The following is a 25,981-nucleotide window of genomic DNA, read 5'->3' as shown; positions in this document are numbered from 1 at the left end:
CTGGTTTAAATATGACACGCAACCCGTCACCCGTCAGTCAAATCAAATGGCTTATTTCCTCATACTTTGGTGGTTTAGTTTTTTTTTTTTAAAGTTGAGCTATAAATCAAACAGCATCAAATTATCATCAAACAACCCCACAACTTTAGTCGCATAATGCCAGAAATGGACATTTTCCCAAATTCCCAAGCATAAAAAATACATAACAAAAAATCTTGCTCATAATATAACCAGTACGGTTTGAACGCACAATATTGTGTATTTATTTAGACAATAGATTAAATTTCCAAATGGTAAAGAATAATTTAGATTGAGTTTCCCTGATTCACATTTGCACATTTTAGCCCCCTAAAGAACAACTGTTTCTCTAACAACCTTTTATTGTAAAACCCCTGTTCAAACAGCAGGTGCACTGACAACACTGACCAAAGGGTATATGGCAGCTCCCACATAGGTTTAGCTAGACTGCTGAATGGAAAAAACCTTTATCTGTGAGGTCATCCTATTCTCTGGGGTGCTGGATGACAGCATAATTGGGTAATTGCTTTCTTGCACATGCATCATGTTGTTCAAATTGTGTTACATTCCCTCGTCTCCTGGTGGAACTATCAGAATCATCTGACAGGGCCAGACAGGAAGCAACACCTCTAGCCCCTTTAGCATATCCATGGGCCTGTTGCCTCAAAAGATTGTAGACTATTGGAGGTAATTGCAGGATACAGTGGTGATATTGATAGGTGTAGGACTACATGTCACACAATACATTCAGTGCCAACTTTGAAATGAGCAACCTTTTATACAATGGGTAATATTTGCTTCTGTATTTTTTTTAATTTTGAGATATTCTAAATGTAATTGTTTTACAATTTATCTTGTATTGATAGATTTCTCTCCAAGTTAGAGAAACAACAGTTTTTAAACAATGAACATTGTAAAATGCACATTTGCCTTCCTAAATTAAGGTAGTACTGTATATTGTCCCTTTTCCTCAGATATCTTAATTTTTGTGGTGCAAAAACAACGTACACAGTTGGTATTTTAATGACTGTGTTTACATGGACACCAATATTCAGACTATTGACTTTAGTCTGAATGAGACATTATTTGATAATGGTCTTTATGTGAGTTGCTAATAAAATGTTTAATTCATATTCCTGTTACATGACACAGACTGTAGCCTGATAATTACTCATGTCATTACGCCCATAACGCCAAAACATCCAACATTATCCATCCAATTTTATAATCCCAACCTGAAATAGTTAAATGCACAATGCTACCGTATATACCATTTGGGGTGTTTTCTTTCCAACTTTGCACAAGCTACATCTCTTTTAAATTTTTCCATCGTGAAGTTGTTGGTAACTGCCGTATTTAGTGACTAGGATCAAAATACTCCACATGTCATACTTTGATTATCGCCTTTTCAGAGTATATCCTTATTCTGGGTTATTAAGGTAATCAAAAAATGCTGTTTACAAGGCAGCATCTTATTCAGACTATCGTCTCAATCGGGTTAATATCAATATATTGGTGTCCATGTAAACAGAGTTACTGATAATGGCTAACATTCCTGAAATGATCATTGCCTACATTATATTACTTCTTTTTTTTTTTTCTACTCTAGGAGCATCTCTCTTTGAAAAAATACATTGTGGACATAGTGACGGACTGCTTGGTTTCTTCTGAGAACATGAAGCACGTAGACGAAAGGCAGAAGGCGCGAAAGAAGGCGAAGAAGCTCCGCGCCAGGATGAACTCCAGGTAACAACCATTTTCTCTCTTCGCCTCTCTCTTTGTCTTATCAGTCTGTCTCTCTCCACCTCTCTCCATCCTCTCAGAGGTTCAAAACTGTGCCAGGGCTTCTATTTTTATGAGTGACAAAGAGATGGAAAGCAGATGTTATGTGCATCATGGCTGTCCACAAGATAACTCTGATGAGCTTAATTTATGACCACTTTCTGTGATTGGGGAACAAAACTGCAAATCGATGCGTAGCCTCAAGCTTTCACCTGTAAGAGCTTTCCTCCAAATTGCTGCCAGGGTAATGCCAAACCCGAAGCCTCCGTCAGTGTACAGGATGTATGTTTAACTATGTATGAGCCATGCCTATTTTTCTTCGGAGTTATTGATTTTTAAATGAAGTATCAAAGAAAATCAATAGTAATCAACAAATAGGAGGCAGAGCTGCTGTGTGTCAGAACCTGGACCTGAGCTCAATCAATTTAACCGGCTGTCAAAACAGGGACGGAGGGGAGTGGAAGGAGACACTGTTTGAAATACTCACTGTTTGATGTATGATAGCACCTCAACCACAATGACTAGTGTAACTTAGATGTACTGGACCTCTGCGCACTAAAAAGAAAATCAAGATATGACTCCATCAAACTCTTTCATTGATTACATTAAATAAACATCAAAGGTACAATATGTAACTTCAGTTGTGAAGTTGTGTGATCGTTGTGAAGCAGTGTGGGATCATGGGAGTTTTTGTCCTTACCACCATTGCAGATGAACATCTACCTGATCAAGCTTATGGTTGAAGTCACGCATTAAAGTTTAATTCACGTTACGCTGCAAACAGCAATGAATAATCATGACCCTGTATTAGGGTTTTTCGTGTGGTTTGGCCTGAAAGTTGTAGAAAAGATGGGCAAAGCCACGGTTAAAGTGGAAATTATGCAATTAAAGGGCGACCAAAGTCAAATGTCTCATTACCTTGAATACAACTGGGGATTTCTAAGGGCTTTGAACGTGGTTCGAAATATTTTGGGTGATGTCAACAAAATAAATAACAGACGTCTAGTCGTTTTTTGCTAATGAAGAATATGAATATTTTGTTGTAGAGGAAAGCGAGAGAAGAAGAGCATCCAACAATATCCTTCACAAATTCCCACAAGTACTAAACATACATTACATTATAAATCAATGGGTTTTCTTTTCTGTTGGAAAACCATGAAGTGACCCTGAAACTCAATTTTAAAAACCAGTCAAGTAAGCACCAAGTAAACACCACAACTGAAAACAGTTGTGTTGTTTTTATTCTCTTGTTAGTGTTTGCAGTTGAGCATGAACATGGAAAGAAATGGATGCATTACTAACAAGCACCTCAGATCGGTGCATATTGGCAAACACAAACGGCGATACCGATACGTCTGTGAAAGGCTCCTATCAATGAAGTGGTCAGTCTCAAATTATAAGCAAACAACCCCACAACTGTCATCACAGTCATCACATTTGGATTGAAACTTTGCTAGAACTTGCCTTTTTACCCGATGGAGTTCTATCCAGTCCCGGCCTTCGGACAAAAAGCATAAACAAAACACATACTGCAGAAAATATCTCATGTCAAAAAAACCAAGACAGTTTGAACTTTGGCAGAAAACTGTGTTCAACTCAGGTCCTATTGGTCATAGAGAGAGGCTGATTTACTAAATAGATAAATTACTTTTCATTACAAATCCAGAAACATGTTTTTTTTTGTTTTTGGCTTGGGAAATGTTGTGCTTGGTCCACGTTTGCTATTGGAAAACCCAAAACTGACCCTGAAATCCATTTTAAAAACTCCCTGAAACAGCCGTGGTCTTTTTATTCTCTTGTTAGTGTTCGCAGTAGAGCATGAACATGGAAAGAAACACACACACACACACCTCAGAAAGAACTGAAATCCTAAATATAGTCACAATAAGCCAACTTGATGACGCGGTTGTGGCTTAAGAAGTAGAGCATATTGTACAAGAATCACAGAGTTGGTTGTTCAAAGATTTAGCAAGACACTGAATCTCAAATTACCCACTAATGGCCTGTGTGTTTGTGTGTGTGTGTCTGTTAGGGTGAGTGAGAGGTATTGTAAAGTTGCTGCGTCCTACTCTGATTTGAAAAGTGCAATGTAAGTGCAGTCCATTTATGACATAATGGAAGGTTTATTAACATGGTCCTAAAGGGAGAATATAGAGAGCATACGTAATGCATTTTATACAGTTATTAAGAAATATATTATCTTCAATTCTCAAGAGTAAACATTCATTTTTCCATGGCGTACAGGATATCATATGCTGTACTCTGGATTAGTGTATTCATCAACACTAGGAACAGTATTTTATTTAGATATCATGCTTCCATTGCAGTTTCTCCAATTTTGCGTTGTGAGTTATAGCAATGATAAATTAATACATTTCAGAATTAAAAAGAAATGCGTTTTTGGTTAGGACCTTTTTTAGTGAACAACATTGGGTCAGTGCAGACTCAGTCTCTATTTCTTATCTTTTATTTGGATCACGATTAATAATTAAGCAGTTTTTTTTTTTTTGTTGTTTTTTTCAAAAGACCCATGCACTCTAACTATTATTTATCATTTGCAAAAGGCCAAATGATAAAAGCTTTGGGTGCAGTCAGTTTTATTCTGTTGTTTTCATCATTTCGTGCAGAGAGTCCTGTCTGGGTGGCCTCCCTAGAACATCTTTCAGACTTTAGTATCTCTTATCATGATTGACCTGTGGATATGACCATGAGTGTGATTTCTAAAAAGAGAATTCATATGACGCCGTGCACGAGAGAGTATTTATTCAAAATAGGAGTAACTTGTAACCACAGGCTGAAACGCCTATACTGCCACGCTGCTTTATTCTCAGTGCTGCTGGTTTTAGCCTTGTGAGGCTCAGCGGTACTGAGAAAGTGACAACATGATCCGTCTCTGTTCACCGTCACTCGTGCAGCAGCCCTGCCGCGACTAGCACTCAAAGGCAGCAGGCTCTCAGAGGTCATAAATAACACAGAGCCTCAGTAAACATAAAGGTGAGCCGCTTCACCACCAGGTGGAAATGAGCCGTTTTATTGGGACGCCGTATGGTGTCCGTAAAATGTGAGTGGTTCTTGCTGGACTTTTCTCTGGGCCAACATGGAGCCCTCGTCTGTCATAAAGCCGTGCACACAGATTTTATCCTGTGTTTTTCCCCTTTACTGCATTTTGGCTAATCATCTCTTATAGTAATTGTTTTTGAAGGAAAATATTTTATTAGAGTTTTATTGTTTGTAGCCTGTCGGATAATGTTAGGATGTGTTCTGAACTTAAATGGATAGTTCACCCAAAAATGACTCTTTATCTACTCACCACTATGCCAATGGGTCCACAAAACACTTTTGGAGTTTTAGGGGTAAACAGCACTGCAGCCAAATCCAATACAATTCGTCCCTGCTACCATTGGCCTCAACTATAGCATCATAGTAATAGTTCCTTTGTGTTGGAAACACTATACAGCCATAGCCTGAACCAGTTCTAAGTCAATAGCTGTCGCAGTGACATGGGGATCTTAATCGTTTTGCATGGAGACTTAGAGCTTTCAAATGATTGTGTGATGACTGAGTCCAGTACAGACCAGAAGAAGACAACCTAAATTAGTCCTGCCAAGGAGTCCCACAGGTGGGACTGTGTATTTTAAAAGATTGTTACCACCGCCAATGAGGTTATGTTTTCTAGTTGCCACTGAAATCATGCTTGGTTTAGTTTTTCTTCCTTGTCTGTGTTGTGTTAATTGTCGTCATGTCTTGACTGTGTTTAGAGCAAAGTGTGTTTCTGTTAAAAAAATAAACGCATACTCCATCGATATCTGCCGTGTTATTAACAACTTATAGTCCGACACTTAAGATTGATGCGTTCTTCTTTTATTGCTGATCACTGTTATATATATATATATATATATATATATATATATATATTACCAGAGGTCCCTTTCACATGAGCTGCTACTGACAATTATGAATTGTGGGGCGTTTTTTTTTCTTTTTACCCTGGTTAGGTAGTCTGTGCTACTTATTTATTCTACTCATAGGACCGAGAGAATCCCTATTCAGAGTTTGTGCTAAAGAGTGAAACAAAAGCGTATTATTATCCTTATCCAGTCTATTGACATTTGTTTTTCATTCTGTAAAAGGGTTTATTGCCCTGATAGTAAAATTGCTGTCTTTTTATATTTCTTTTTTACCGTTGTGTTATTTTAAAATGCAGTTTACCAACTGATAAGTATTTGATGAGATATAGCTTTAATTTATTTTTAAGAGTTTTTTTAATGGCTATATTAAGAGGTCTAGTATATTAACACTTAGTACCATTGAACAACAAGTTTAGTGATAAATGTACCATCTTTCTGAAAGTTAGAATTCATTCTGGGCTTAGTTGTAGGAAGGGTTTTGGTATCTCATTATTCCTGGTGTTTGCAGTGAGGTGAGTTGTTCAGTTGTGCGATTAGATGACCGCCCTTGAATACAAGAGATTGTGAACAGTGGGTGGGTCAGGCTTTGGTTTGGCCCAGTGTAGGTCTGCCGGGACAAATTCTCCCCTCTCTTTCCAGGAAGTGTTTGATCCTATCAGTGTAGAGATGGGTAACAGGAAGACGCTCTATCTAACTCTGATCAATAGTTACTTATCATGTCTGGGAATACCTGAGTGACAGACACACACACACACGCACACAAAGACACACACACACACATACAATTTCATGCAGGCACGCACACAAACACAGACGGTTTTTGTTTCTCAATCTGGCTCTTGGACTGATGCCACAGAGATGCCCCTCCCCTATTGACCATGACCTTTCAGGAAGTGACACATTCAAAAATAATGGCTCTTTGGCTTGAAATATCCATTAAGTATTTATTTGACAAGTGGAGTAAAAAAAATTTAATTAGATTTAAAGACAGGAGGATTTAAAGGTAGATTTAGGTTTTGGTGATATGAGTCGATGGCAGCAGAAACACTCGTCCCTACGGAACCAGCGTCTGATTATTTTAAGTCAAGTAACGTGGTTATCGGCTGACAGGCCAAATAAACAAACTCGGCTTGAACTTTTTCTTTCCTCTTCACACTGTCATCCATTGTGATCTTTACTGACAGGCCAAATAATGTTTCTGGGATTCAAAGACTTTTTCCTACTTCTCCCTCTGCAGGGCAAAGGAATATGAGACGTCAATGGAGGCAAAGACACAGATCCCTGAATCCCCATACAAGGCCAAGTAAGTGTTTTCCATCTCACAACTGGAAAATGCCAATTTTTTTCATCTTAAATGTTTTACTCTAATGGTTAAAAAGCTGTGTTGTAGGGCAGCTACTAATCATTATTCTCAAATTTATTTTTTTTATCTGCTGCTTATTTTCTCAATGCCAATTTCACAGTATCACAAAATGCAAGCTGATGTATTCAATTTTATGTCTTTTATTCCGTCCAACAGACCAAAACCCAATATATTAAGTTTCCTATCAGCAAATCTTAGCATTTGAGGCAGCATGGAACCAAAGATTACCAACAGATTTATATTAATAGTTTGCTCTTGCACATTCAGGTTGCAGCGCCTGGTGAAAGACCTGCTGAAGCAGCTGCAGGGCCAAGACAGTGGCCAGTGGGCCAACAACAAAGTGTCTGGTCTGGACAGAACTCTTGGAGAGGTCTCTCGCATCTTAGAGAAACAGGTAAAGCAACAATCAGATCACATAGACTGTGTGATTGAGTCTAGGGTCGTTTGAAGCTCTTTCAGCAACTAACAGCCAAACGCTTCCTGTGCACACCAGCACACGCATGTCTTCCTGTTTACAGTGGCGCACGCATGCCCAGTGTTATGCATGTTCATGTGATATGCGCTTTCAGACGTGTCAGTATGGATGGGGATTGAGGCTCATAAGGAGCCAAAACGCTTGTGTGAACAGTTTGTTTGGAAACGTCATTTTCAAATAAACACATAGTTGTGTGGATGTAGCCTCAGTTTCCTACTTTGTTGCTTTGCTGTTGACTCAACAGTCTGCAGCAGTGCACAGGCCGTGCCAGCCCTTTGGCATGTCTCTCCAGTGAGAGTTGTGTTTGGCTGTGGCTCCCTCTGTCTCACCTTCCGAATGTAGAGTATCCCTTACTCTAAACCAATGTGCCTTTGGTTATTGGCTAACGAAGACCAGATCAACTGTGTTTTCAATGTCCACATGGTACCAATAGAGGAGCTTCCTAGCACGAGAGCGTGCATTGTCTCGTGTCTATGTGGTTTGTGCGACTCAGATGTCACTAGTTTAGACAATAGTAAATTGGATTTCCAGATGAAATGCACAATATGTGATTGAACAAAGGCTGGGAAAAGAGTTTTTTCAGTGATTACGATTTTTTTTTCTTACACTTCTTTGCAGCTGCATAAATATATATTATTGTCACACATAATTGCAGACGCTTATAACTGTAGTTGATTTGAAACATCTGTCCCAAAGGTTGTGTTGCATTGTGTTTTTTACAGCAGAAGTCACATCAATTTGAGACTGGGGGGAGGAATTAAAACACCTGCCACTGTGTTTATGATGAGGAGAATATACAGCCCACTTCCTGTAATGAGGCATAAATTTCCTGTCAAGTTGTGGTTGGAGCCATCATAACATCCCACTGTGCGTGCCTCTGGGTGTGAGGATGGCGAGATTATGGTGTCCCATCAGTGACGAGAGGGACGGCTGGAGAGGCTATTACCGAATTTCCCCAGAGAGCCAGAGGAAGAAGTGGCTGAGGTGGGTGGCACAGCATCCTGTAAGGAGAGAGGAGGAGGCCAGTGTGATTTGAGTAGCTCACAAGCTGTCACTACATGAGGGCTCCTCCCCTCAGCTCCGCACACTCCCAGTGGGAGGTCAGAGGTCAGCGGGCCACGGAGGAGGATGAAGAGGAAGATCACGGTTTTGTTGGGGTGCCTTGGGCTTTGTCTTTTAATTCAGTTTAAAAGCACGTTCTTAAACTATTTAGTCCAGTCCTGCTTTACAGGCTTCTTGTATAAACAACCCCAAAAGCTGTGATTGGCTAATGAGGCAGTTGGTGGAACACCTCCCTCTCTAATCCCTGCACAAAGTCAAATAAATAGAGTCTCCGTCAGCATGGCTGTCTGGCCCCTGAGTCACTTCAAGTCAGGACCGTTTGGATTATTTGACCTAACAAGCATCTCTCATGTCATTGACTCACCTAAAGATTTGTTTTCCTCCTCCGTATCTGATTCAGTCTCCACTTTCTCTGCTAATTTCTTAGACAACACCCTCTGCACTGCTGTTTGGGTCCCAACCCCCCACCCCCACGTCTTCCCCTGCTTTCTAGGCTGCGTCTAGACTCTGACCTCAGTGTGTTTCTCCCTCTGTGGCCTCTAATGGTTTATTTTGTGTCAAACCAGATTTTTTTCTTTACTTTGGGTGATTGAGAAGAGCAATTTTTCTCAGTGTGTCCTACTTTTCTTTTTGCCACACACTTATGTGATTAACGTGTGTATTTATATATTGCCCAAAGTGTTTACCCCTGCTTTTGGTTAAAGTCTACTAAGAACAAGGGCAACTTGTATGACAGTTCAGTTTAACCTGGTGCTCTGAGAACCAAACACTGCAGACTGTCTTACGGACCGTATTACATTTGTGACCGGGGTGAATTTGACTTGTAGTGTCAAGCATTATGAGTGGTCAATAAGACCTGAAAAGTACTATGTAAATAGAGTCCATTTAACATTTTCCTCTGCCAGCTATCGGAGCCGGGTTGGGCCAGGAGAAAGGACAAGCTTAAAGGTGGAGAAGTAGGATAACTGAGTTTCTTGCTTGGGCCTTTAGCAGAGTGAAGCCCCTTTTTCACTGGTCGAAAAACCCACTAACATCTGGCTCTTGTCTGCAATGGGATTGGATAAAATCTGCATTCACTCCTGGGTCAAATGACATTGCAGTAGACACAGGTTTTTATCGGCTCCGGCTCCAATTGGCAGTGATGGAAACATGACACCTGGGTGAATGTTCAAATTTCTTTTTCTTCTTTATTTTGGCAGTTGGTACTGACGCTGTACTTTTTCTGTGCGACGTTATGACGTGACTTAACTTCGAGAGACTTGGCACATAAACAGCCATGAATGTTTGTGTACTTATTGGTTTTTTACATCTTGGGAACAGTGTGCAACAGCGACTATTTATTTATTTTCCCCGAACCTTGCAAGATTCAATACTGGCAAGATAGTGAGGTGAGAGAGCCTCGCCATTTCTTGCATATTTGTGACATCAACATGAGTTACCAGGGGAAAAAAACAGAAAGGAAATCTCCTAAGGGCAATGGAAAAGGATTCATTTGGCAATTTAAAAAATGCATAAACCTGCAAATTGTGACAGAGGTATGACCGATCCAACTTTGAATATGTTTATTAATTAGTTAATTTTTGAAAATGAAAATTTTTAATTTACACAATGTTTTCACATCATAAAAGTACATTTTACTTTACTTTGAATGTACAGGCTGTCCCAAAGAAATTTGGTCTAAAATAAAATGAATTGAAAAAATAATAGCAGTAACAATGACACTCCTTTGGCTTTTTGAAAATGTTTTTTGGCATTACACTGCACATTTTAAGAGATTAAAATAGATTTTAAGAAAATTGAAATATAATTTTTTTAAATTTCTTCTGACAAAATAAAAACAGCATTACAGCGCAACAAAAAAAAGACAATGCCTATCAAAGATGTACATCAGGAAATGTGGTCTCTTTATAGCACTATTTAATTTTTAATTCCACACAAAAGGTAGGGTTAACAGTAAAAGGAAGGCATATTAAAGTTTTAACAGTCAGGATGAGGGGTGAGGTCTTTCTGATAAAATAACGGCTACATTTGCACCTCCTTCTCTAATTATATTCTATTTCTCATTCTCTGCTGTAGTTTCTTCTCAAACACAGTTTTTCTTCACCTGGAGACCAATAGGAAGTGAAATGGTTCCATGATTCTTGGTGTATTAGTTTCCAACTAGAGGCTGTCTGTGGTTTCTGTGGTAGGTTGAATTTTGCACCGCACTGGCCTTTGATTAATCTTGGTTCATTTAACAGAATAAACAGAAGTTTGCAGAATTATCCACTTCCATGTTTGCCCTGCACTCACACAGCGCACTAAATCATATGCTAGTATGTCACGTAAACACAAGTTTATACACAATGCTAAAATGTTTACTCCAGCAGCCTTGTTGTGGTTTCCAGTCGACTCGGCCCACAGAGCTTTGTTTACCATTCTCTAGCTTTTCTGTGAGACTGTGTAATGATGAAACTCGTGTGAGGAGAGCGCGATCTGTCATACTCTGCCATTGTTGGGTTATAGTTGTGAATGAGTGAACTTGTGACTTGATGATGCAGATCAAAGTTGAAGGCGGGCTTAATGAACTCTGACAGTTGTTGTCCATCTGTTGGTGTGGCAGGACGAGCGAGGCTGTGCCCTCCTCTCGGCTTTAATTAAAGTGTCTAGTGGGAGGAGACTGCAAAGTGCAATCTGGCCAGTCTGCCGGTCTGCGGACACTGTCACAGGAATCACCAGCTGCTTCTGCCGTTCTATCAGCTGGGGTAACAATGGTCACCCTGGACAATAATTGGATAAGATTCCCCCTGTTGTATAATTCACGAGCCATCCATCTCACTTGTGTTTTAATGCCCAGCCCTTGGTGCTCTCTTCCTTTCTTCCTTTCTTTCTTTCTTCCATTCGTTTGTTCTTTCAAGGGAAAATTTGTTGCAGCCTCTGCTGGCTTGTGACCACACACAGACAGAAACCTTTAAAGACACACTCCGACATTTTGGGAAATATCATTGTTTGCGGTCTTACCCCAAGCCACATGAATTTCATCTGTCAGTACAGACACACTTTAGGTCTGGAAGTAAGTCAGTTGACCACAAAAGCAACTTAGCACCTGTTTTGCAGGATAAGTACCAATGCACGTGAGCATTAATTTGACTTTGCAATGTAGAATTTGTGTAGTGATCCTTTGTAGAGTCAATGGCGTGGAGGTGTCTCTGTGATTCTGTACATAGGCGCATGATACTCACAGCTAAATGCTATCATCACCATGCTAACACACTCACAATGACAATGTTAACATCCAGCCAGAATAATAATCATCATATTCCGTCTTAGATAAACGTGCTAGCTCGCTAACATTTGTTAATTTCAGCGCACAGAGAAAAGCTTTATCAGGGGATTGCCAAAGTTGGCTAGAGGCATCATCTGAGAAATATGCATTTAACATTTAAATTAATGAAATATCTCAACAACTATTGGATGAACTACCAGTCTGGACAAAGTGGGTCAACCAACCAGCTAACCAAACAACTTCTCTACAATCACATTGTACCACATTGAAACTATGTGCTCTTTAATTTTGTCAGGCTGAAATCCATTCATGTATACAACCAAGAATCAAACTTTGCGACTTCACTATGACTGAACGTTTGAGTTGCTGTGTGCATCTAGCCCAACTACTCATTTCCCCTTGAGTCCATTCTTTGAGCTACGGTTGGCTCATTGCATAATAAGGAAACTCATAACTCATCTTCTACAGGTAAGTCAGCAAACAAGTTTATTTCCCACTGTGCAGGAGTGTCTCTTTAAGAGCACTGGGTGGAGGATCTTTATTGTAACTGTCTCTGGGTAATGCAGTTCATGAGATTTGCTGCTATTATAGAAACAAAAACATTGTTTTCATCCTGTTACGTTTGTATGTAAATTTGGCTCACTGTGTATATATACTGTCACTGTAATTATATACAAACATGGTTTCTGTTGCCCTGCATGGTTAGGTTTGTAGAAAGGGTATATCATCACCACATGCTTTTCCATTTGCTTAGAAAGTCACAGCACAAAGATCAACATTCGAAAAGCGCCAAGATGTTAACATACAGAGCAAGCCTTTAGTTTGAGCGTTTTATTTTCAGAGAAACTTGTGACCTCACGGTAATACTTTGGTGCCATTTGAGTTTTCTGTGGTCCATTGCATGCATAGACCACCTAAAGATAGTATGTCAGGTAGTTTGATCTTAATCCTCTGAACCGGTATTGTTCAATCATCACAACAGATGAATCTGTCAGCAGAGCAGAAAGGCCCTGACTAGCCGAGCAACTCTCGCCTGCTTTTCTCAGGAGGCGGCCAGGACCGGGCAGGTCCCAGCTACCCCCTTTAATACCGTTTGATAAGCTGCTATGAAAGAGCTGCCTTTTTTCATTTAGCCTAGAAGCTTTTAGGTTGGTGTGTTGATGGGGGGGTTAAGAGAGGGGTTAAGCCAAGCTCACTGACTGAGACCCAATTGATTAGGCAAGGACACTGCTGGCAATGTACAGAAAGGAAGTCAGAATGAGATTTTTATACAAACACTGCTTCAACAGACATTTTTCATTATGTGGAAGGTAAAGGGTGTTTGACGTGTTTGTTAATGTTTTTGTTCCAAACCCAAAATGATTGTGGAGTGCATCTTCTGTGCGTGTGTGTGTGTGTGTGTCTAACACCGGAATCGAGGAGCAGTTACCTCAGCGGCGGGCAGGAATGACAGATGAAGAGCTTATCTGTAATTTGGTAAAGCGCTTCTCTCTCAATGTGTTCAGGCTTGTTGGCAACTTCCCATCTGAGGAACAAAAGCGCTGTGAAGTGGCTGGATTTTCGTGCTGTCACAGCAGAGAGGAGCCTGTAACCTCTTTCTTCAGGTGGAGGAGTGACCGCGGTGTAACACGGCCGACTGCATTTGCGCGAAGAAAACCCTCCATCAGCAGCTCCCCTCCAGCTCCTTTTCCTCCCAGTCGACCCAGGCACAAACATGCCCGACAGTCAGCGCTCACTCCCGGCTTTGTACTTGTTGATTTATAAGACTCTGTAGCAACAGCATCTGACCTGCTGCCAATTACTCTCTCATCACAGGAGGGCAGGACCTAACTATTTACATGTGTTCATAAATCTAATGCGGCCGTATGATGTATTTTACCTCACCGAAAGTAATTTATATATATTCTATTTTCTTTTGGTATTTCAACTGAGAAAAAAAAAAAAAAGAAATCCAGGAACCAATAGACTCAGCTTGAAGCAGAAAATAGTAAAAGAAATTCCTTTACTCGTTGAGGTCAGAATATGACCTTTATTACAAAGGTAGTCGAATGAAATTTAATTAAGTCATGTTACCATTGTCTGTAGGATTACTTTTAAATAGATGTAATATTTCTTTATCACATTATTATGTGGAAACATTGGGTCCAGTCATTTGGTTTAGTTCATGATAGACCTATAAGCGACTGGGGTGACAAGCATCCAGTGTCATGTGTAGAGTAACTAAAAAAGTGTGGTGCATCAGTTCATTAAAACAGTCAACATACGGGCTGCCCCAAAAGTGTCAGGAATAAAACTAATATGACGTTTTATAAAACTAATATGACGAATAAATCTAATATGACACAACATGTAGTCATAGTTAGTGCAGAATCGTTCTTACCTCAAAGAATCTAATGCATTTTCAGTTCAGGTTTGTTTGTAATAAGAATCTAGCGTTTTTTTCTATTCTATCCTACAGCCTATTTCTCCTATTGTTTGGTTCTTTGTTCGGCCAAGTGGCCTTTTTCTCAGTTTCACTTACTCCGCGGTCAATCCGTCGAGACCACCCTGGCGCTAACTGCAGCCTGCAGAGCATTTGCCTTCCCCTGAAACAAGACTGTTGTGGGGCGGAGTTGGGTTGTGCAATTTTGAGATTAAACAGGAATACTTTAGGGATCACTTTGTTTCAGGTTTCAATCCCCGGGCCCCTGTAGGAGAGGGAGAGAGGTCCTCTCCCTGGTGAGAGCCACATAATCCCCCCCGTCCAGTCGGTGGCTCGCTGTCCCCTGACTGTACCTCTGCTTGTCTGTCTGTCCTCAACAGAACAATGCGGACCAAGTTGCCTTCCAAGTGGGCGGCGGCCTGTCGGCTCTGGAACAAATTCTGCATGTCATCACTGCTGCTTCCACACCCACTGCAGTTCCTCGTATTCCTCTCAAGTGAGTACCGTCGCCAAACTGAAACATGTTCATATTCATTTTATATAGTGATACATGTGATCTTAAATGTTTTTTTTTTATTTAATTCACAGCTCAACACAAAAAAATCTGTTGCTATAACCCTAAAAGTTCTTATCATGACATTTGATCAAGTTTACGTTTTTAATCCAGCAGGGTGAGCTGTCTCTTTAGCTTATGATTCAGAGAATTTGATTCTTGGGAATACTGACCACTTGTTGTTTTAATTGTTGTGTCCTGCTGATTTTAGCCATGGGTGAGTGTGGTCTATTAGAGTCAGTTCAAATCTAATTTTAGGTTCCTTGTCAGCAGTGGAACAGGTGATTTTTCTTCCATGACAAAAACTCTTTGTGAGCGGGACCTGCATGATGACTCCACTGTAAATACACATTGTCTTGGGCAGGGTTATTAGCGCTTTACCCTGAGTGCTTTAGTGCTTTTATTTGTATCTCTGCTTTGAACATGTTTACATTTTTTTAGATCAGCCGATGGTTTATGGGGTAAGAAATTAATTATACTCATTAAAGTAAAAAATAAATAAAACATATTGGATTAACCACAGGATGTAAAATGCATTGTCCCAAAGATGAAAATGAGCTGTCTTCATAGTTCATAAAAAGTCCACTGTTTTCACAGGAAAGTGACCAAACCTATCAAACAACACACAAATCGAATAACTGTAATTAACCTTACTTAAAATCTCAGTTTTTGTTGATGAATATCAGCCACAGTGTTGGAAGAATAACAAACAAATTCAATTTTTTTTAAACCACAGAAACACTTCTGAACACTGCATACAGTCTCATCTGGACTCCGCTGTATATTCACAAGGTCGTGAACAGCTGTTACACTCACTGACTGTATCCTTTCTCTAACCTCACTGACAACACGCTGCTTTATTCCCAATTTGATAATGTTTATACAATTGCACAAAGCGAGTCACTGTTTATAGTTGCTTCATCTCAATAAATACCCTCAAAGTCCATCAATAAAGTAGCAGCACTCCCCGTCTAGAAATGGAAAACATTTCCATAATCAATTTGTGTTCTTTTTTTTTTCTCTGAAAACGCAAAAAGCACATGTGTCCCATCGATCATTTATAGTGCTGAGTATTTTTGAGTTGTGGGCTCGACGTTTGCATGGCCTGCCAGTAGATAACCTTAAAGAGGCTCCTACTACTCACTAGTGGGACTCTGTAATGGACTCGAATGGCCTTGCTCTCCCATTCATTAGCATTTTCTGGTCTCTGAATCTCTGCTAATGGACAAATGCTTCTTATATTTATAAGGCTTTTAAAGGGCATCACATGTATATTGATTTTTTTCGTTACTCTCTTCCTCAATCATTGTAATCTGAGGGAATTTCAAAAAGACTTGGAAGAAATGTTATCATCTCAAATGGTGAGACTCTAGTTGTGCTAAGCGTTTGTTTGTCGAGTTTGTTGGCGCATCGGTGCATGACGTTGTTAGCTCAAGTGCAGAATTCCCTCCTTGGCTTTTAAGACATCTTCTTAACTGTGGTGATGTGATGAAACACGAGGTGAAGATTAGGCTGATGTGTTTTTAATCCTTCTCCACACTTCTCCAATCCAACTCTGGAGTCTGTTATGAATAATTATAAGGAATGGTCTTGACGTAGCTCATAAGTAAACTTTTCACAAGGCTGAACAAGTTCCTCTGCAAAGGAGTTTTACACAAGCATGAGATTAACACAGTGACACAGACACACAACCGTATATCCAAGGACTAACAGGTTATTATAGCTTGTTTACAATTGAGCTGGACACCTTGATTCAGGTTTGCGTTTCACTTTCGTACCGCTAGACCCTCGGGAGCTTTGCCAACTGAGAAATGATCTGCAGATAAGCCTCTGATGAACATATCAGCCTAGACCAATGCTGTCATTCATCCTGAGAATATATATACTGTGTGCTGTATGTTCTGTAGTGCGGACTGAAACAGCTTGTCCTGCAGCTTGTAGAACGTACCTCATCTCATTCACTTTTTTCTATTTTGGAAACCATGTAAAATGCAAGAGAGGTCGCACTTAAACCTTTCCTTTCAATTTTATTTGTATAGCTGCAATTCATAATACACATTATCTCAAGACACTTTACATAGAAGCTTGTGATGAAGCTCAGTCGGGTCAGCGGAGTCAGTGGCTGGTGACGAAATGCAACACAAGGACGCAGCCCAGCTTTCAACTTATCACTATCCGTCATCTTGATGGCTGTGTGGCCTAATGGGCTGCTATACAGGCGCTAGCCCCAGAGTGCGCTGCATTATCTGTTTACAGTGATGCTGCTGTATTGATCTGCTCCTCCTACCAGATGAGCAGAGTGATTTACAAAAAAAAAAGAAGGCAGCTGAGGAGATGCTCCTGCCGTATCTCTCCCCAGGGAGGCTGATTCCATCTTGTTACCATTATATTAATGAGCTAATTCCTACACCAGGCTCTGCTAATGTCCTGGTGTAACCCTGTGGTCACTGGAATGTCTAGATCAGAGTTTATGCTGCCACTCTCATTCACTTAAGCAGCAGAGAGGAAATCTCACAATGCACAATAACACCTCAAATTTTAGCATGTCATTTTTTTATAATGGATTTAAATTTACTTCAAATTTCTATTGTGAATTAATGTAAATGATTTTGCTCAGTAAATATTCCAAATTCAATTTGCTTAAAAGATTTCTGAAATAACTAATATTTGTATTATTATTTTTGAAGGATTAAATTCATGCACATTTACAAATCCATAATCCATGTCTTTTTATTTAATTTGACTTAAATATGAAATAACACTTGTCACATTTACCAACAGCATCAGTACCAATAGTATGTTGCTTATGATCCTTATTATGTAGTTGAAACAGTTCTGGCTCAAACTCTTCTAACTCGGGAGGACAATCAAATAAAGGGCACAACGTTTTGGGTTTCATTTTTTTGTGTGAATGGAAGAATCTTTTTTACTTAAAACCTACAATTGTTTAAAAAGAAATGTCGAGATTTTATTTGTCCTGTGACTTCTGTTTTCCAATAGGGGTCAGTGGAGAGAAGAGAGGAACAAAGACTGTTACAGCTTTCAAATCTTCCTGTAGCACAAGTCTCCTGCACGGTCGTAGCTTTCAGAGACCGGAGGCATTCATATTTGAGTTGCAAAAAATCCACTTTAAAAACTTTATAATTTATTTTTTGTGCATTCGTTGATACATTTCACTGGTTTCCGAAAGGCAGAGCTATGAAGAAGGTAACTAATCGTTACCTTCATGTGTTAACCCAATTTGTATTTCCACCTCAGTCTCACATGACCTGGTGTATCCTGTGAACTCAGATCTGTTACCAGTGGTTTTATTTCAGGATGTTTTCCACCATTTGAAGGTGTGTGTGTGTGTGTGTGTGTGTGTGTGTGTGTGTGTGTGTGTGTGTGTGTGTGTGTGTGTGTGTGTGTGTGTGTGTGTGTGTGTGTGTGTGTGTGTGTGTGTGTGTGTGTGTGTGTGTGTGTGTGTGTGTGTGTGTGTGTGTGTGTGTGTGTGTGTGTGTGCTCATGCTCCTGCTCCTGTGCATGATGGTGTGTGACGGCTCATCAGATTTCCCCCCCTCCTCATACCTGGCCACTGTGGCACGACAGCCAGTAGAGTAGATGTCTTAGAAGCACTCAGGGTATCAGAGAGATCAACAGCAGAATCAAATTAAATGTCATTTAGATAGCAGTGAATGAAGGGATTGTTTGACAGAACAAGGAAATGGATTTGCTCCTCACCTTTTATTTTGGCTTAGGATTCTTTTTCTTCCCCTGGACACAAATTTACCCTGTTTAGGAGGCAGGGACTCAACCTGATCTGGAAGTTGGTCCGATTTCTGCAGCGTCGCTCCAGTCAGGCTTGACTGTGCACATAGGAAACGCACAGAGAGGGCGAGAAATGTGAGCCTCGGGTTGAGGAGCTCCGATCTAGGGCCTGATAACTCAAGGCAGTGACAAAAAGCATAAAGAGTCTTTTACATGTGTGTCCTGTTGTCAGCTCAAATGAGAGTTTGCTATTTACTATAATAAATGGCTTTATGTAGAAGGATGGTCAAACTCCATAAGCCCTCTATCGCTCTTACTGTTTGTTTGCTTGCAGAAGTCCAGATAATTTTTTTTATACTCATTGTTTTTCAGTCTTTATATTCTGGTGTTACAAGCTTTAATGTAGAGGTGTTTTGCATCCCCGACCCCCACACACACACACACACACACACACACACACACACACACACACACACACACACACACACACACACACCCACCCCCAAAGCCTCAACCTTATTGTGTGTTAGCCTGTTGGCCACCCAGGCAGAGACCCAGAGGGCTGAAAGGTGGCGAGACGGGATCAGGTGTGCTCCGTCCCTCTGCCTCTTGGGCTCATTTCTCTTTTGGATTTGAATGGCTTTACAAGTAAAATGGTATTCCCTGGCTGTGTGAGGTTAAGCTGTGTAGTGGAGGTGTGCAGATTACATCGCTCATTATTTGCCTCTCGCTTTCTTTCTCAATTTCACTTCAAATTGGCGTCAGCGCCCACTGGTAAGTCCACCAGCTAAAACTCCTGACAATAGTTTAATGCTTCTATGTTCAAAGCAGCCAGGTTCCTAAAGTGACAGTGCAGCAGGTGGGTGGCGATAGATGGCGTCTGTGGTCATTTTAGGAACATGTGAAGCACTATCTGTGTAATATAATAAGAAGAACCCTATAATGGTGTAGGTGGAAGAATGCTGCCTGTTTGGATGGAGGGGGCACGTCAAACCCTGCAACATTTTTGTGCAACCTGAGACAAGCTGGCATGGCACTTCACTAAATTGTTCCGCAAAATCTTTGACTGGAGCTGTCATTGAGGGGCATTGAGACAGAGAGATTCCCAGAGAGGGCGGACTATCAGGTGTCATGCTCATCAGGCTCAATTAGGTGGGAGGAAACCAAAGACAGATCACTGTGACGGTTCATTGTATGAGCCGGTGTCGGGGCATAACTCAAACATGTCTTTTTACAGGCTCCTCATTTGTTCAGAGATGACCAAAGACAAGCCTGATTAGCTGCATTACAAAGCAATTGCATGGCCATTACATCAGCAGTTGACTGAGTCGATTTGTGAAGCCACAGGGCCACATCTGTCCTGCCAAATGATTTAATTAAAGTATGATAGTCAGGTTTGTGGAGAATAGATTTTAGATAAACAAATTTGCATTGCCCTAGTTATACTATCAGGTATGAAGCATTAAATACATGGAAAAGACATATGCAAGCATATTTTCATTACACTTTTGGGTTCTAATTCAAAATACCAGAAACAAAATAAGGAAACACTTTTAAACAGTCAAATAATGGGAGAAAAACAACATGAGTAAAGATATATTCAAGTTAAGGTATATTGTTCCCTTTAGGGAAACAGTCCCTACAATCACTGCATTATTTATCGAACACAAACTTTATTTGAAAAGTTTAACAAGGGTCAAAAGTTTCAAACACAGTCTGACACATAAACGTTGCTTACGGTTGTAAAATAACTTTCCCACAATTTCATCGTAACCTCTACAACGTTGGTGTTTATTGTGAAGCCTGAATATAGCGTAACTTTGCCAAAAGATATGACTATGGTCAGTTTTCAAGATTTTAAATTTTAAATTAATCTCGTGACCACGTGATTTGTATCGTCATCGCTCAGCTGTTGACTTTTGTTTCAGTGTGTCCTCTTAACCATATATTTTCACATGTTTCTGTCAAACAAACACAAGCATGGTTTCATGAACTTTACGATGAAGTCAAAGGTTTTGAATGACCTCTCCAGATCCCCTCATCTAAAAACTCCTCTAAACTTGACAAGAAGTTCAGACTTCTTCATTCCTTTTCTGAAGCAACGATTAAATATCCCATTACACACAGTTAAGGATTTGCATGGCCGAATTCCAAGAAGCTTTTCTGAATGCACTGGTGACGCTATTGCCTCTGAGATTTTTTTATTTATTTAATTCATGCATGAAACGTTTGGCTGGAGGAGTGCACCAGATCTTAGTTGTCACAGGTGTAATCAACAGGGACATGATCTTAAACACCACAATGGTGACTTAAGGCACCTAAACTAACTCTTGTCCTTTGCAGGAATGTACATGGCAGCTGCCACCGTTAGAATTTCATAAGCTGCGTGAAGCATGTAATTATACAATAGTATTTGAGAGCAGGTATTTGAGTTGTCGTGTTAGTATTTGCATAGAAGCTGATCCTTGTCTCATGTTCGCTGGGGAATCACACAAAGTTTAGTTTGGTTGGGGTCTCATGTTACTTCACCTCTTCAGTGCACTTAAGCATTATGGTTACACTTTTTATACCATCTTTATGCTTTAATAGAATTACTGTCAATATAGCTGGCATACAACGATAAGCAAAGAAAGCTCATTTCATGATATATATTTTTTCTAAAGTGCTCTGTTTCTGTTTTCGCATTGACGGAAGTAAGATTTGATGTCAGATTTGGACACTTTCCCATTGGACTAAATGCAGTGCTTCTCACGTTAACACCACATTCCATGTCTGACAGCTTTACACTGCAATGTCAATAATGATACGCCAAAACGACTGATCCGCCCACGAGCGAACGCAAAGCAAAGACTGGAGGAAGTTATTGACAGACTCGGGTCCGCCTCAGGCTAATCTATTTTCCTTTACCATGCCAGCATGGTTTGACGGAAAACGCGCAGCAGATGTGAAGGTTTCGGTAGATATCAAAATGTTTACCAGTTGAAATAAACATGGCCTACTTTAGGCACTGGAGAGGCGGATTCCTTTCTTCCAACGAGCAGATAGGACACGCCATTCCGCCAATGGCTAAAATATACAGTTGTCAAAAAATATTAACTGATGAAACGGGGGTGAGGGGGAGTAGCAGTCACAGCAGAACGACTGGTCAGTTATCTGAAGCATTAATCTTCTCTGGGGCTTGTTTTAGAGCAGACATAATACAGAGGCTCGCTGTGGCTGCTGCCTGGCGGCTGTGACGAGCTGCTGAGAGGAACATTTTTATCTCTCCAGCGGAAATGCTGCACCATGTCAGCCAAGATGGGGCTGAGATTGTGTTCAGCTTCTCTGAAGGTGTCTCTAGTGAGGGGAGTCTCCGCATAAGTAGCTGATATGAGTGTTTTTATTCCCCCAAACAGTTTCCTTACTCGCGCTGTCGGTGAGATACTCTTTGACTCGTAAAGACAAACTGCACCCTTAAGGAACCACAAATACAGAAGAGTGTGTTTGGTTTCCTGATGACTGCAGATAGTCCTGTCAGTGCCCAGGGCTACACATTTACATCGCACTCGAAGTGTTCCTGTAATGAGTTGCTAGCGGGGAGTATCAACATGACTTGAGGTGTTTTGAAACGTGTGATTAATAATGGTTTGCCGTCTCTCTGTTAGATCTCTCTGTGCTGCTGTAAATACCTACTACCTGGCCTGTTCCTGTTGCCCCACCAACTGCTCCTATGTGCTGTTCAGCAACAAGATCGCGCTTCTCATGGACCTGCTGCTGCATCAGCTCACAGTAAGTCTGTGCACCTCAACACATGAACAAGACCTAATTTGCCATCACAAACAAAATACTTTATATTATGCAATGAGTCATTTTTTGCAGTTTGTGTCAATGGCATTATTTTAATTTGTATAAATTACTGTAAATGTAGAGATGCTTAATGTGTTTGCATACAAAGAAGTCAAAGTGTGTGTCTTGTAACACATTTCATTTTCATTACGTTTGTTGATGTATGCTGCTCCGACCACAAAAAATGCCTGGTCTTTTTTCTGAGGTTTGTTCCTGTCGCATTGTTAATGAAAGACAGAGCAAGATACAAACTAGCGACTAACAAACCATTGCTCAAGCCCTCCACCGATGCGTCCCGACTGAGGGAATGTGAGAGCACAGTCGGGCAGGCAGGCTGCACTGTGGCGACATGTCAGCCTATATCCTTCAGCACTCTGTAAGGAGGACTGTAAACATCAGCCCACTCCAAACATCTGAAGGTGGCGGCTCGCTGGGGCCGCCTACACTCACAACACAGACGGGACAAGGCACAGGCACAGGGCTGTGGTACATGCATGAACTCTTCTGGGGCTTCCTTCTCCAGGGCCGAGTTCCAATCCAAAGCAGTCATATTTCCTTAGGGCGCACAGGGAGAGGTTAGCCCCGTATGTTTCAGTTTATATAAAACATATCCCAGCAGCTGCTCTGCTGACTGACATATCCAACAGCACTGCAGGAGACAAACTAACTGTTCCCCATGTGTGCAATGCAGATTAAGAATTGGACTCAACAAACCCATGCTCCTGCACACCCCTCTTTGATGAGCTGTGATTTTAAATTACAACCATTAACTTCTACATGTGCTTGTCTGTGTTCTGGTATGCGTGTGCATGAGCAGTGGGGGTAGTGCTGCCTCATGACCATGTCCACTTTTAATTAGATTTGTGGAGAATGTCGGTGGATTTACCTATGCTGTCAGCGTTCACCCCAACCATTAGACCAAATGAGAGGGTTTTACTTACACTGCTGCAGCACTATATTTTAAACACAGCCTTCTGCTTGTGTATTTCATGATGTTTGTCTTGAAATGTGAATAAGGAAAATGCTCATCTAATTGTCTAATTCTTTAAAAAGCATATTTATTTAAGCCTTCATCTTGTCGAGATGTAGCTTATTCTTAACTTTTTTACACACACTTTTTTTCCTATGTTTGTGTCCTTTACTATATATCATAATTTTAGTCTTTGTATATCACAACGATCCCACTAAAACTTTTAAATAATGAATTCAAGTTGTATAAGAAAAATGTAGGAAAAGCCCTTTTGTAGCTCTGTGTTAATTAAATGACGTATAATGTGTATGTTGAAAGTTGCAATTGCTCTGTTTTGGTTTATCTCTCTGCACTTGTAAATATTTTGTCTAAAGGCATTTTAGATATTGTCAGATTTCTTAAGCAGTCTGTCAGGGATTCTCAAAGAAGCAGTCACCCTAGTGATGCAAATAACACAGGTTTATTAATTGCTCAAAAGTTAGGTAGTCTATGTTGTTCTTAGTTCTGATTTTTATTTTTTGGTCCAGCTCTATGTCCCAGATGAGGACAAATCCATTTTCGGACGCAGTGTGAACAAACAGGTCTTTGAGGGTTTGACGACAGGCCTGCTACAGACCATTGCTACCATCCTTGGCTCCATGTGGCCGCATCCCTCCGAGTCTGGACAAGGCGAAACCGCATGGATTTCCTCTCCGGATGCCAAAGTCAAGTCTGCCACAGAGTCCTTCAACACTCGCTCACAAGACCTCATCAGGTATTTTTTCCTTCCAGTGCTTCTCCTCCTCCTATATGCCACCTCTCTTTTTCATCTCACAACCTTTTCACCTCCTCGAGCACATCCCTCCTCCACTCCTCTTCACCGGGTGGAGAGTTGGTGAACCTCTGACTTCCTCAACAGCGCGCCCTATGTAAAGAATAGGCTGACAAAATGTCAGATCCCTTGGACATGGTCCAACTGGTGTCTTGTTAGAAGGGGAGTTGTGTGAGAATGACGGTGTATGCTGGCATCCTTCCAGATTGTACTTTTTTCCACACATTTAGTGCCACATTTCAAGTTCAGTTCTGGAGGTGGGGGGGGGTACAAAGTAGCATAAACAAAGAGCACTTCCAAAGCTTTGAAAGGTCCCCTTGAACCTGGTGTTTGAGCTCGCCATGTGGGTCTGAGCTGTAGGAGTCGGTGCTGTGTTGCAGAAATGTGGGCTGTGAGGAAAGGCAGGCCCGGCCTGATGGAGCTCTTGTGGAAGAGTGCAGTCTTTCCACCATCCCTCCCACAAGCCATGATTCATCCGGACGGAGCAGCTGCACAGGCCCACCACTCTCATCCACTGACCCAGTCGTAACCCTGGAGACAGGGGAGGGCCTGAGAAAAATGGTATCGTCAGGCTGGTAATCCCAAGTACGGGCTCAAGATTTACCTCAACTGCCTTGTATAATGTATATGCTAGGGAAGAAGGACAAAAGATCAAAACATTTTCAGCTTTTGCAACACCCTCCCATTATACCATCCCATATATCACACAGAAAGGAGTTCACCATTTCCTCTCCTCTCATTACCAGCTTCCCAGTTCGGCTTTCAGTGCTTTTAGTCCCCCATCCTTGTCATGAATGTTTTCTATCCATGCTCAAAATGATGATGCAAAATGGGGTAAGTTCGACCACCAAGCTGGTTGTCAACTAGCGAGCAGGCATTTAACAGAGCAGTCAGTGTGAAGACAGATCCTTTCAACCACAGTAAAGCTGTAGAAGAGGATCAAGTCAAAACAATGGGACTCGGTTCAAGTGTCAGATGACCTGCAGTGGCGGTTTGAAAACGCTCATAATCACCTGTTTTTAGAGGATGAGGACTCTGAGTGACAGTTCTAACAAAAAAAGCTATGTGAAAGAAGCAAAGAGTCGAGACAGTCATAAGATGAGGAACAGTGACCACATAGGCTGTTTGTGCCTGAGCTGAGCCTGGAGGTGCAGGCACACCTGAGCTGCAAGAAGACGGTCCCAGGTCAGCAGACTGTCAAGGGCCTAGAGCTGGTCTGGCACAGGGGCCAAAAAAGTCCTCTAATGACACTATTAGCAGTGATTTGTGACTGAAAGAGTACAGGGAACATGATCATGAGACCTGTCATTGCCAAAGACAAATTGGAGATATCACAGTAATAGCAGGGGGTGGAGGGCTGAGGTGAGGTATCCGCTTTCAGCTGCAGTGCTGTGGACGTAGGCACAGTAAAGGCCTTTGTTTGCCTCTGTGAGATGAGATTTTTACAAACGAAGTCACCTGTGGTAAATATGTTAAACTTTTTTTGGGGGGAAAAATTTAATTAACCACTGCATGTTTCTGTCACATGTGTTTCTTGCAGCTACGTAGTAAACATGGGTCTGATTGACAAGTTGTACGGGTGCTTCCTGTCGATCCAGGGTCCTGTCGACGAGCACCCCAAGATGTCTGCTTTCCTCCAGCAGGCGTCGGCTCTGCTGCACAGCATGTGTAAGCTGCGTTTTGTCGTAACAGCACGGTGAGCACATCTCTCTTCATACACCTTTTCAAATATCTGTGATCTCTTGATCGTCCTCTGACAACACACACACACACACACCTG

At 41.1% G+C, this 25,981-nt stretch overlaps 1 protein-coding gene across 4 annotated transcripts in view; it reads left to right on the top strand.

The window, feature by feature from the left end:
* scaper (S-phase cyclin A-associated protein in the ER) overlaps positions 1-25,981 on the top strand; it is a 60,378-nt gene that overhangs the window by 20,822 nt on the left and 13,575 nt on the right. For all 4 annotated transcript variants that reach the window (XM_035156048.2, XM_035156051.2, XM_035156050.2 and 1 more), the window contains 7 exons: positions 1,628-1,764; positions 6,946-7,011; positions 7,339-7,465; positions 14,676-14,791; positions 22,240-22,363; positions 23,918-24,144; positions 25,742-25,897. In XM_035156048.2, the coding sequence (XP_035011939.1) occupies positions 1,628-1,764; positions 6,946-7,011; positions 7,339-7,465; positions 14,676-14,791; positions 22,240-22,363; positions 23,918-24,144; positions 25,742-25,897 (953 nt within the window). The remainder of the gene's footprint in view (positions 1-1,627; positions 1,765-6,945; positions 7,012-7,338; positions 7,466-14,675; positions 14,792-22,239; positions 22,364-23,917; positions 24,145-25,741; positions 25,898-25,981) is intronic.

The sequence above is a fragment of the Hippoglossus stenolepis genome, chromosome 5 (assembly GCF_022539355.2).
Source record: "Hippoglossus stenolepis isolate QCI-W04-F060 chromosome 5, HSTE1.2, whole genome shotgun sequence".
NCBI lineage: Eukaryota > Metazoa > Chordata > Actinopteri > Pleuronectiformes > Pleuronectidae > Hippoglossus > Hippoglossus stenolepis.
This window is presented reverse-complemented; position numbering and strand designations above follow the sequence as displayed.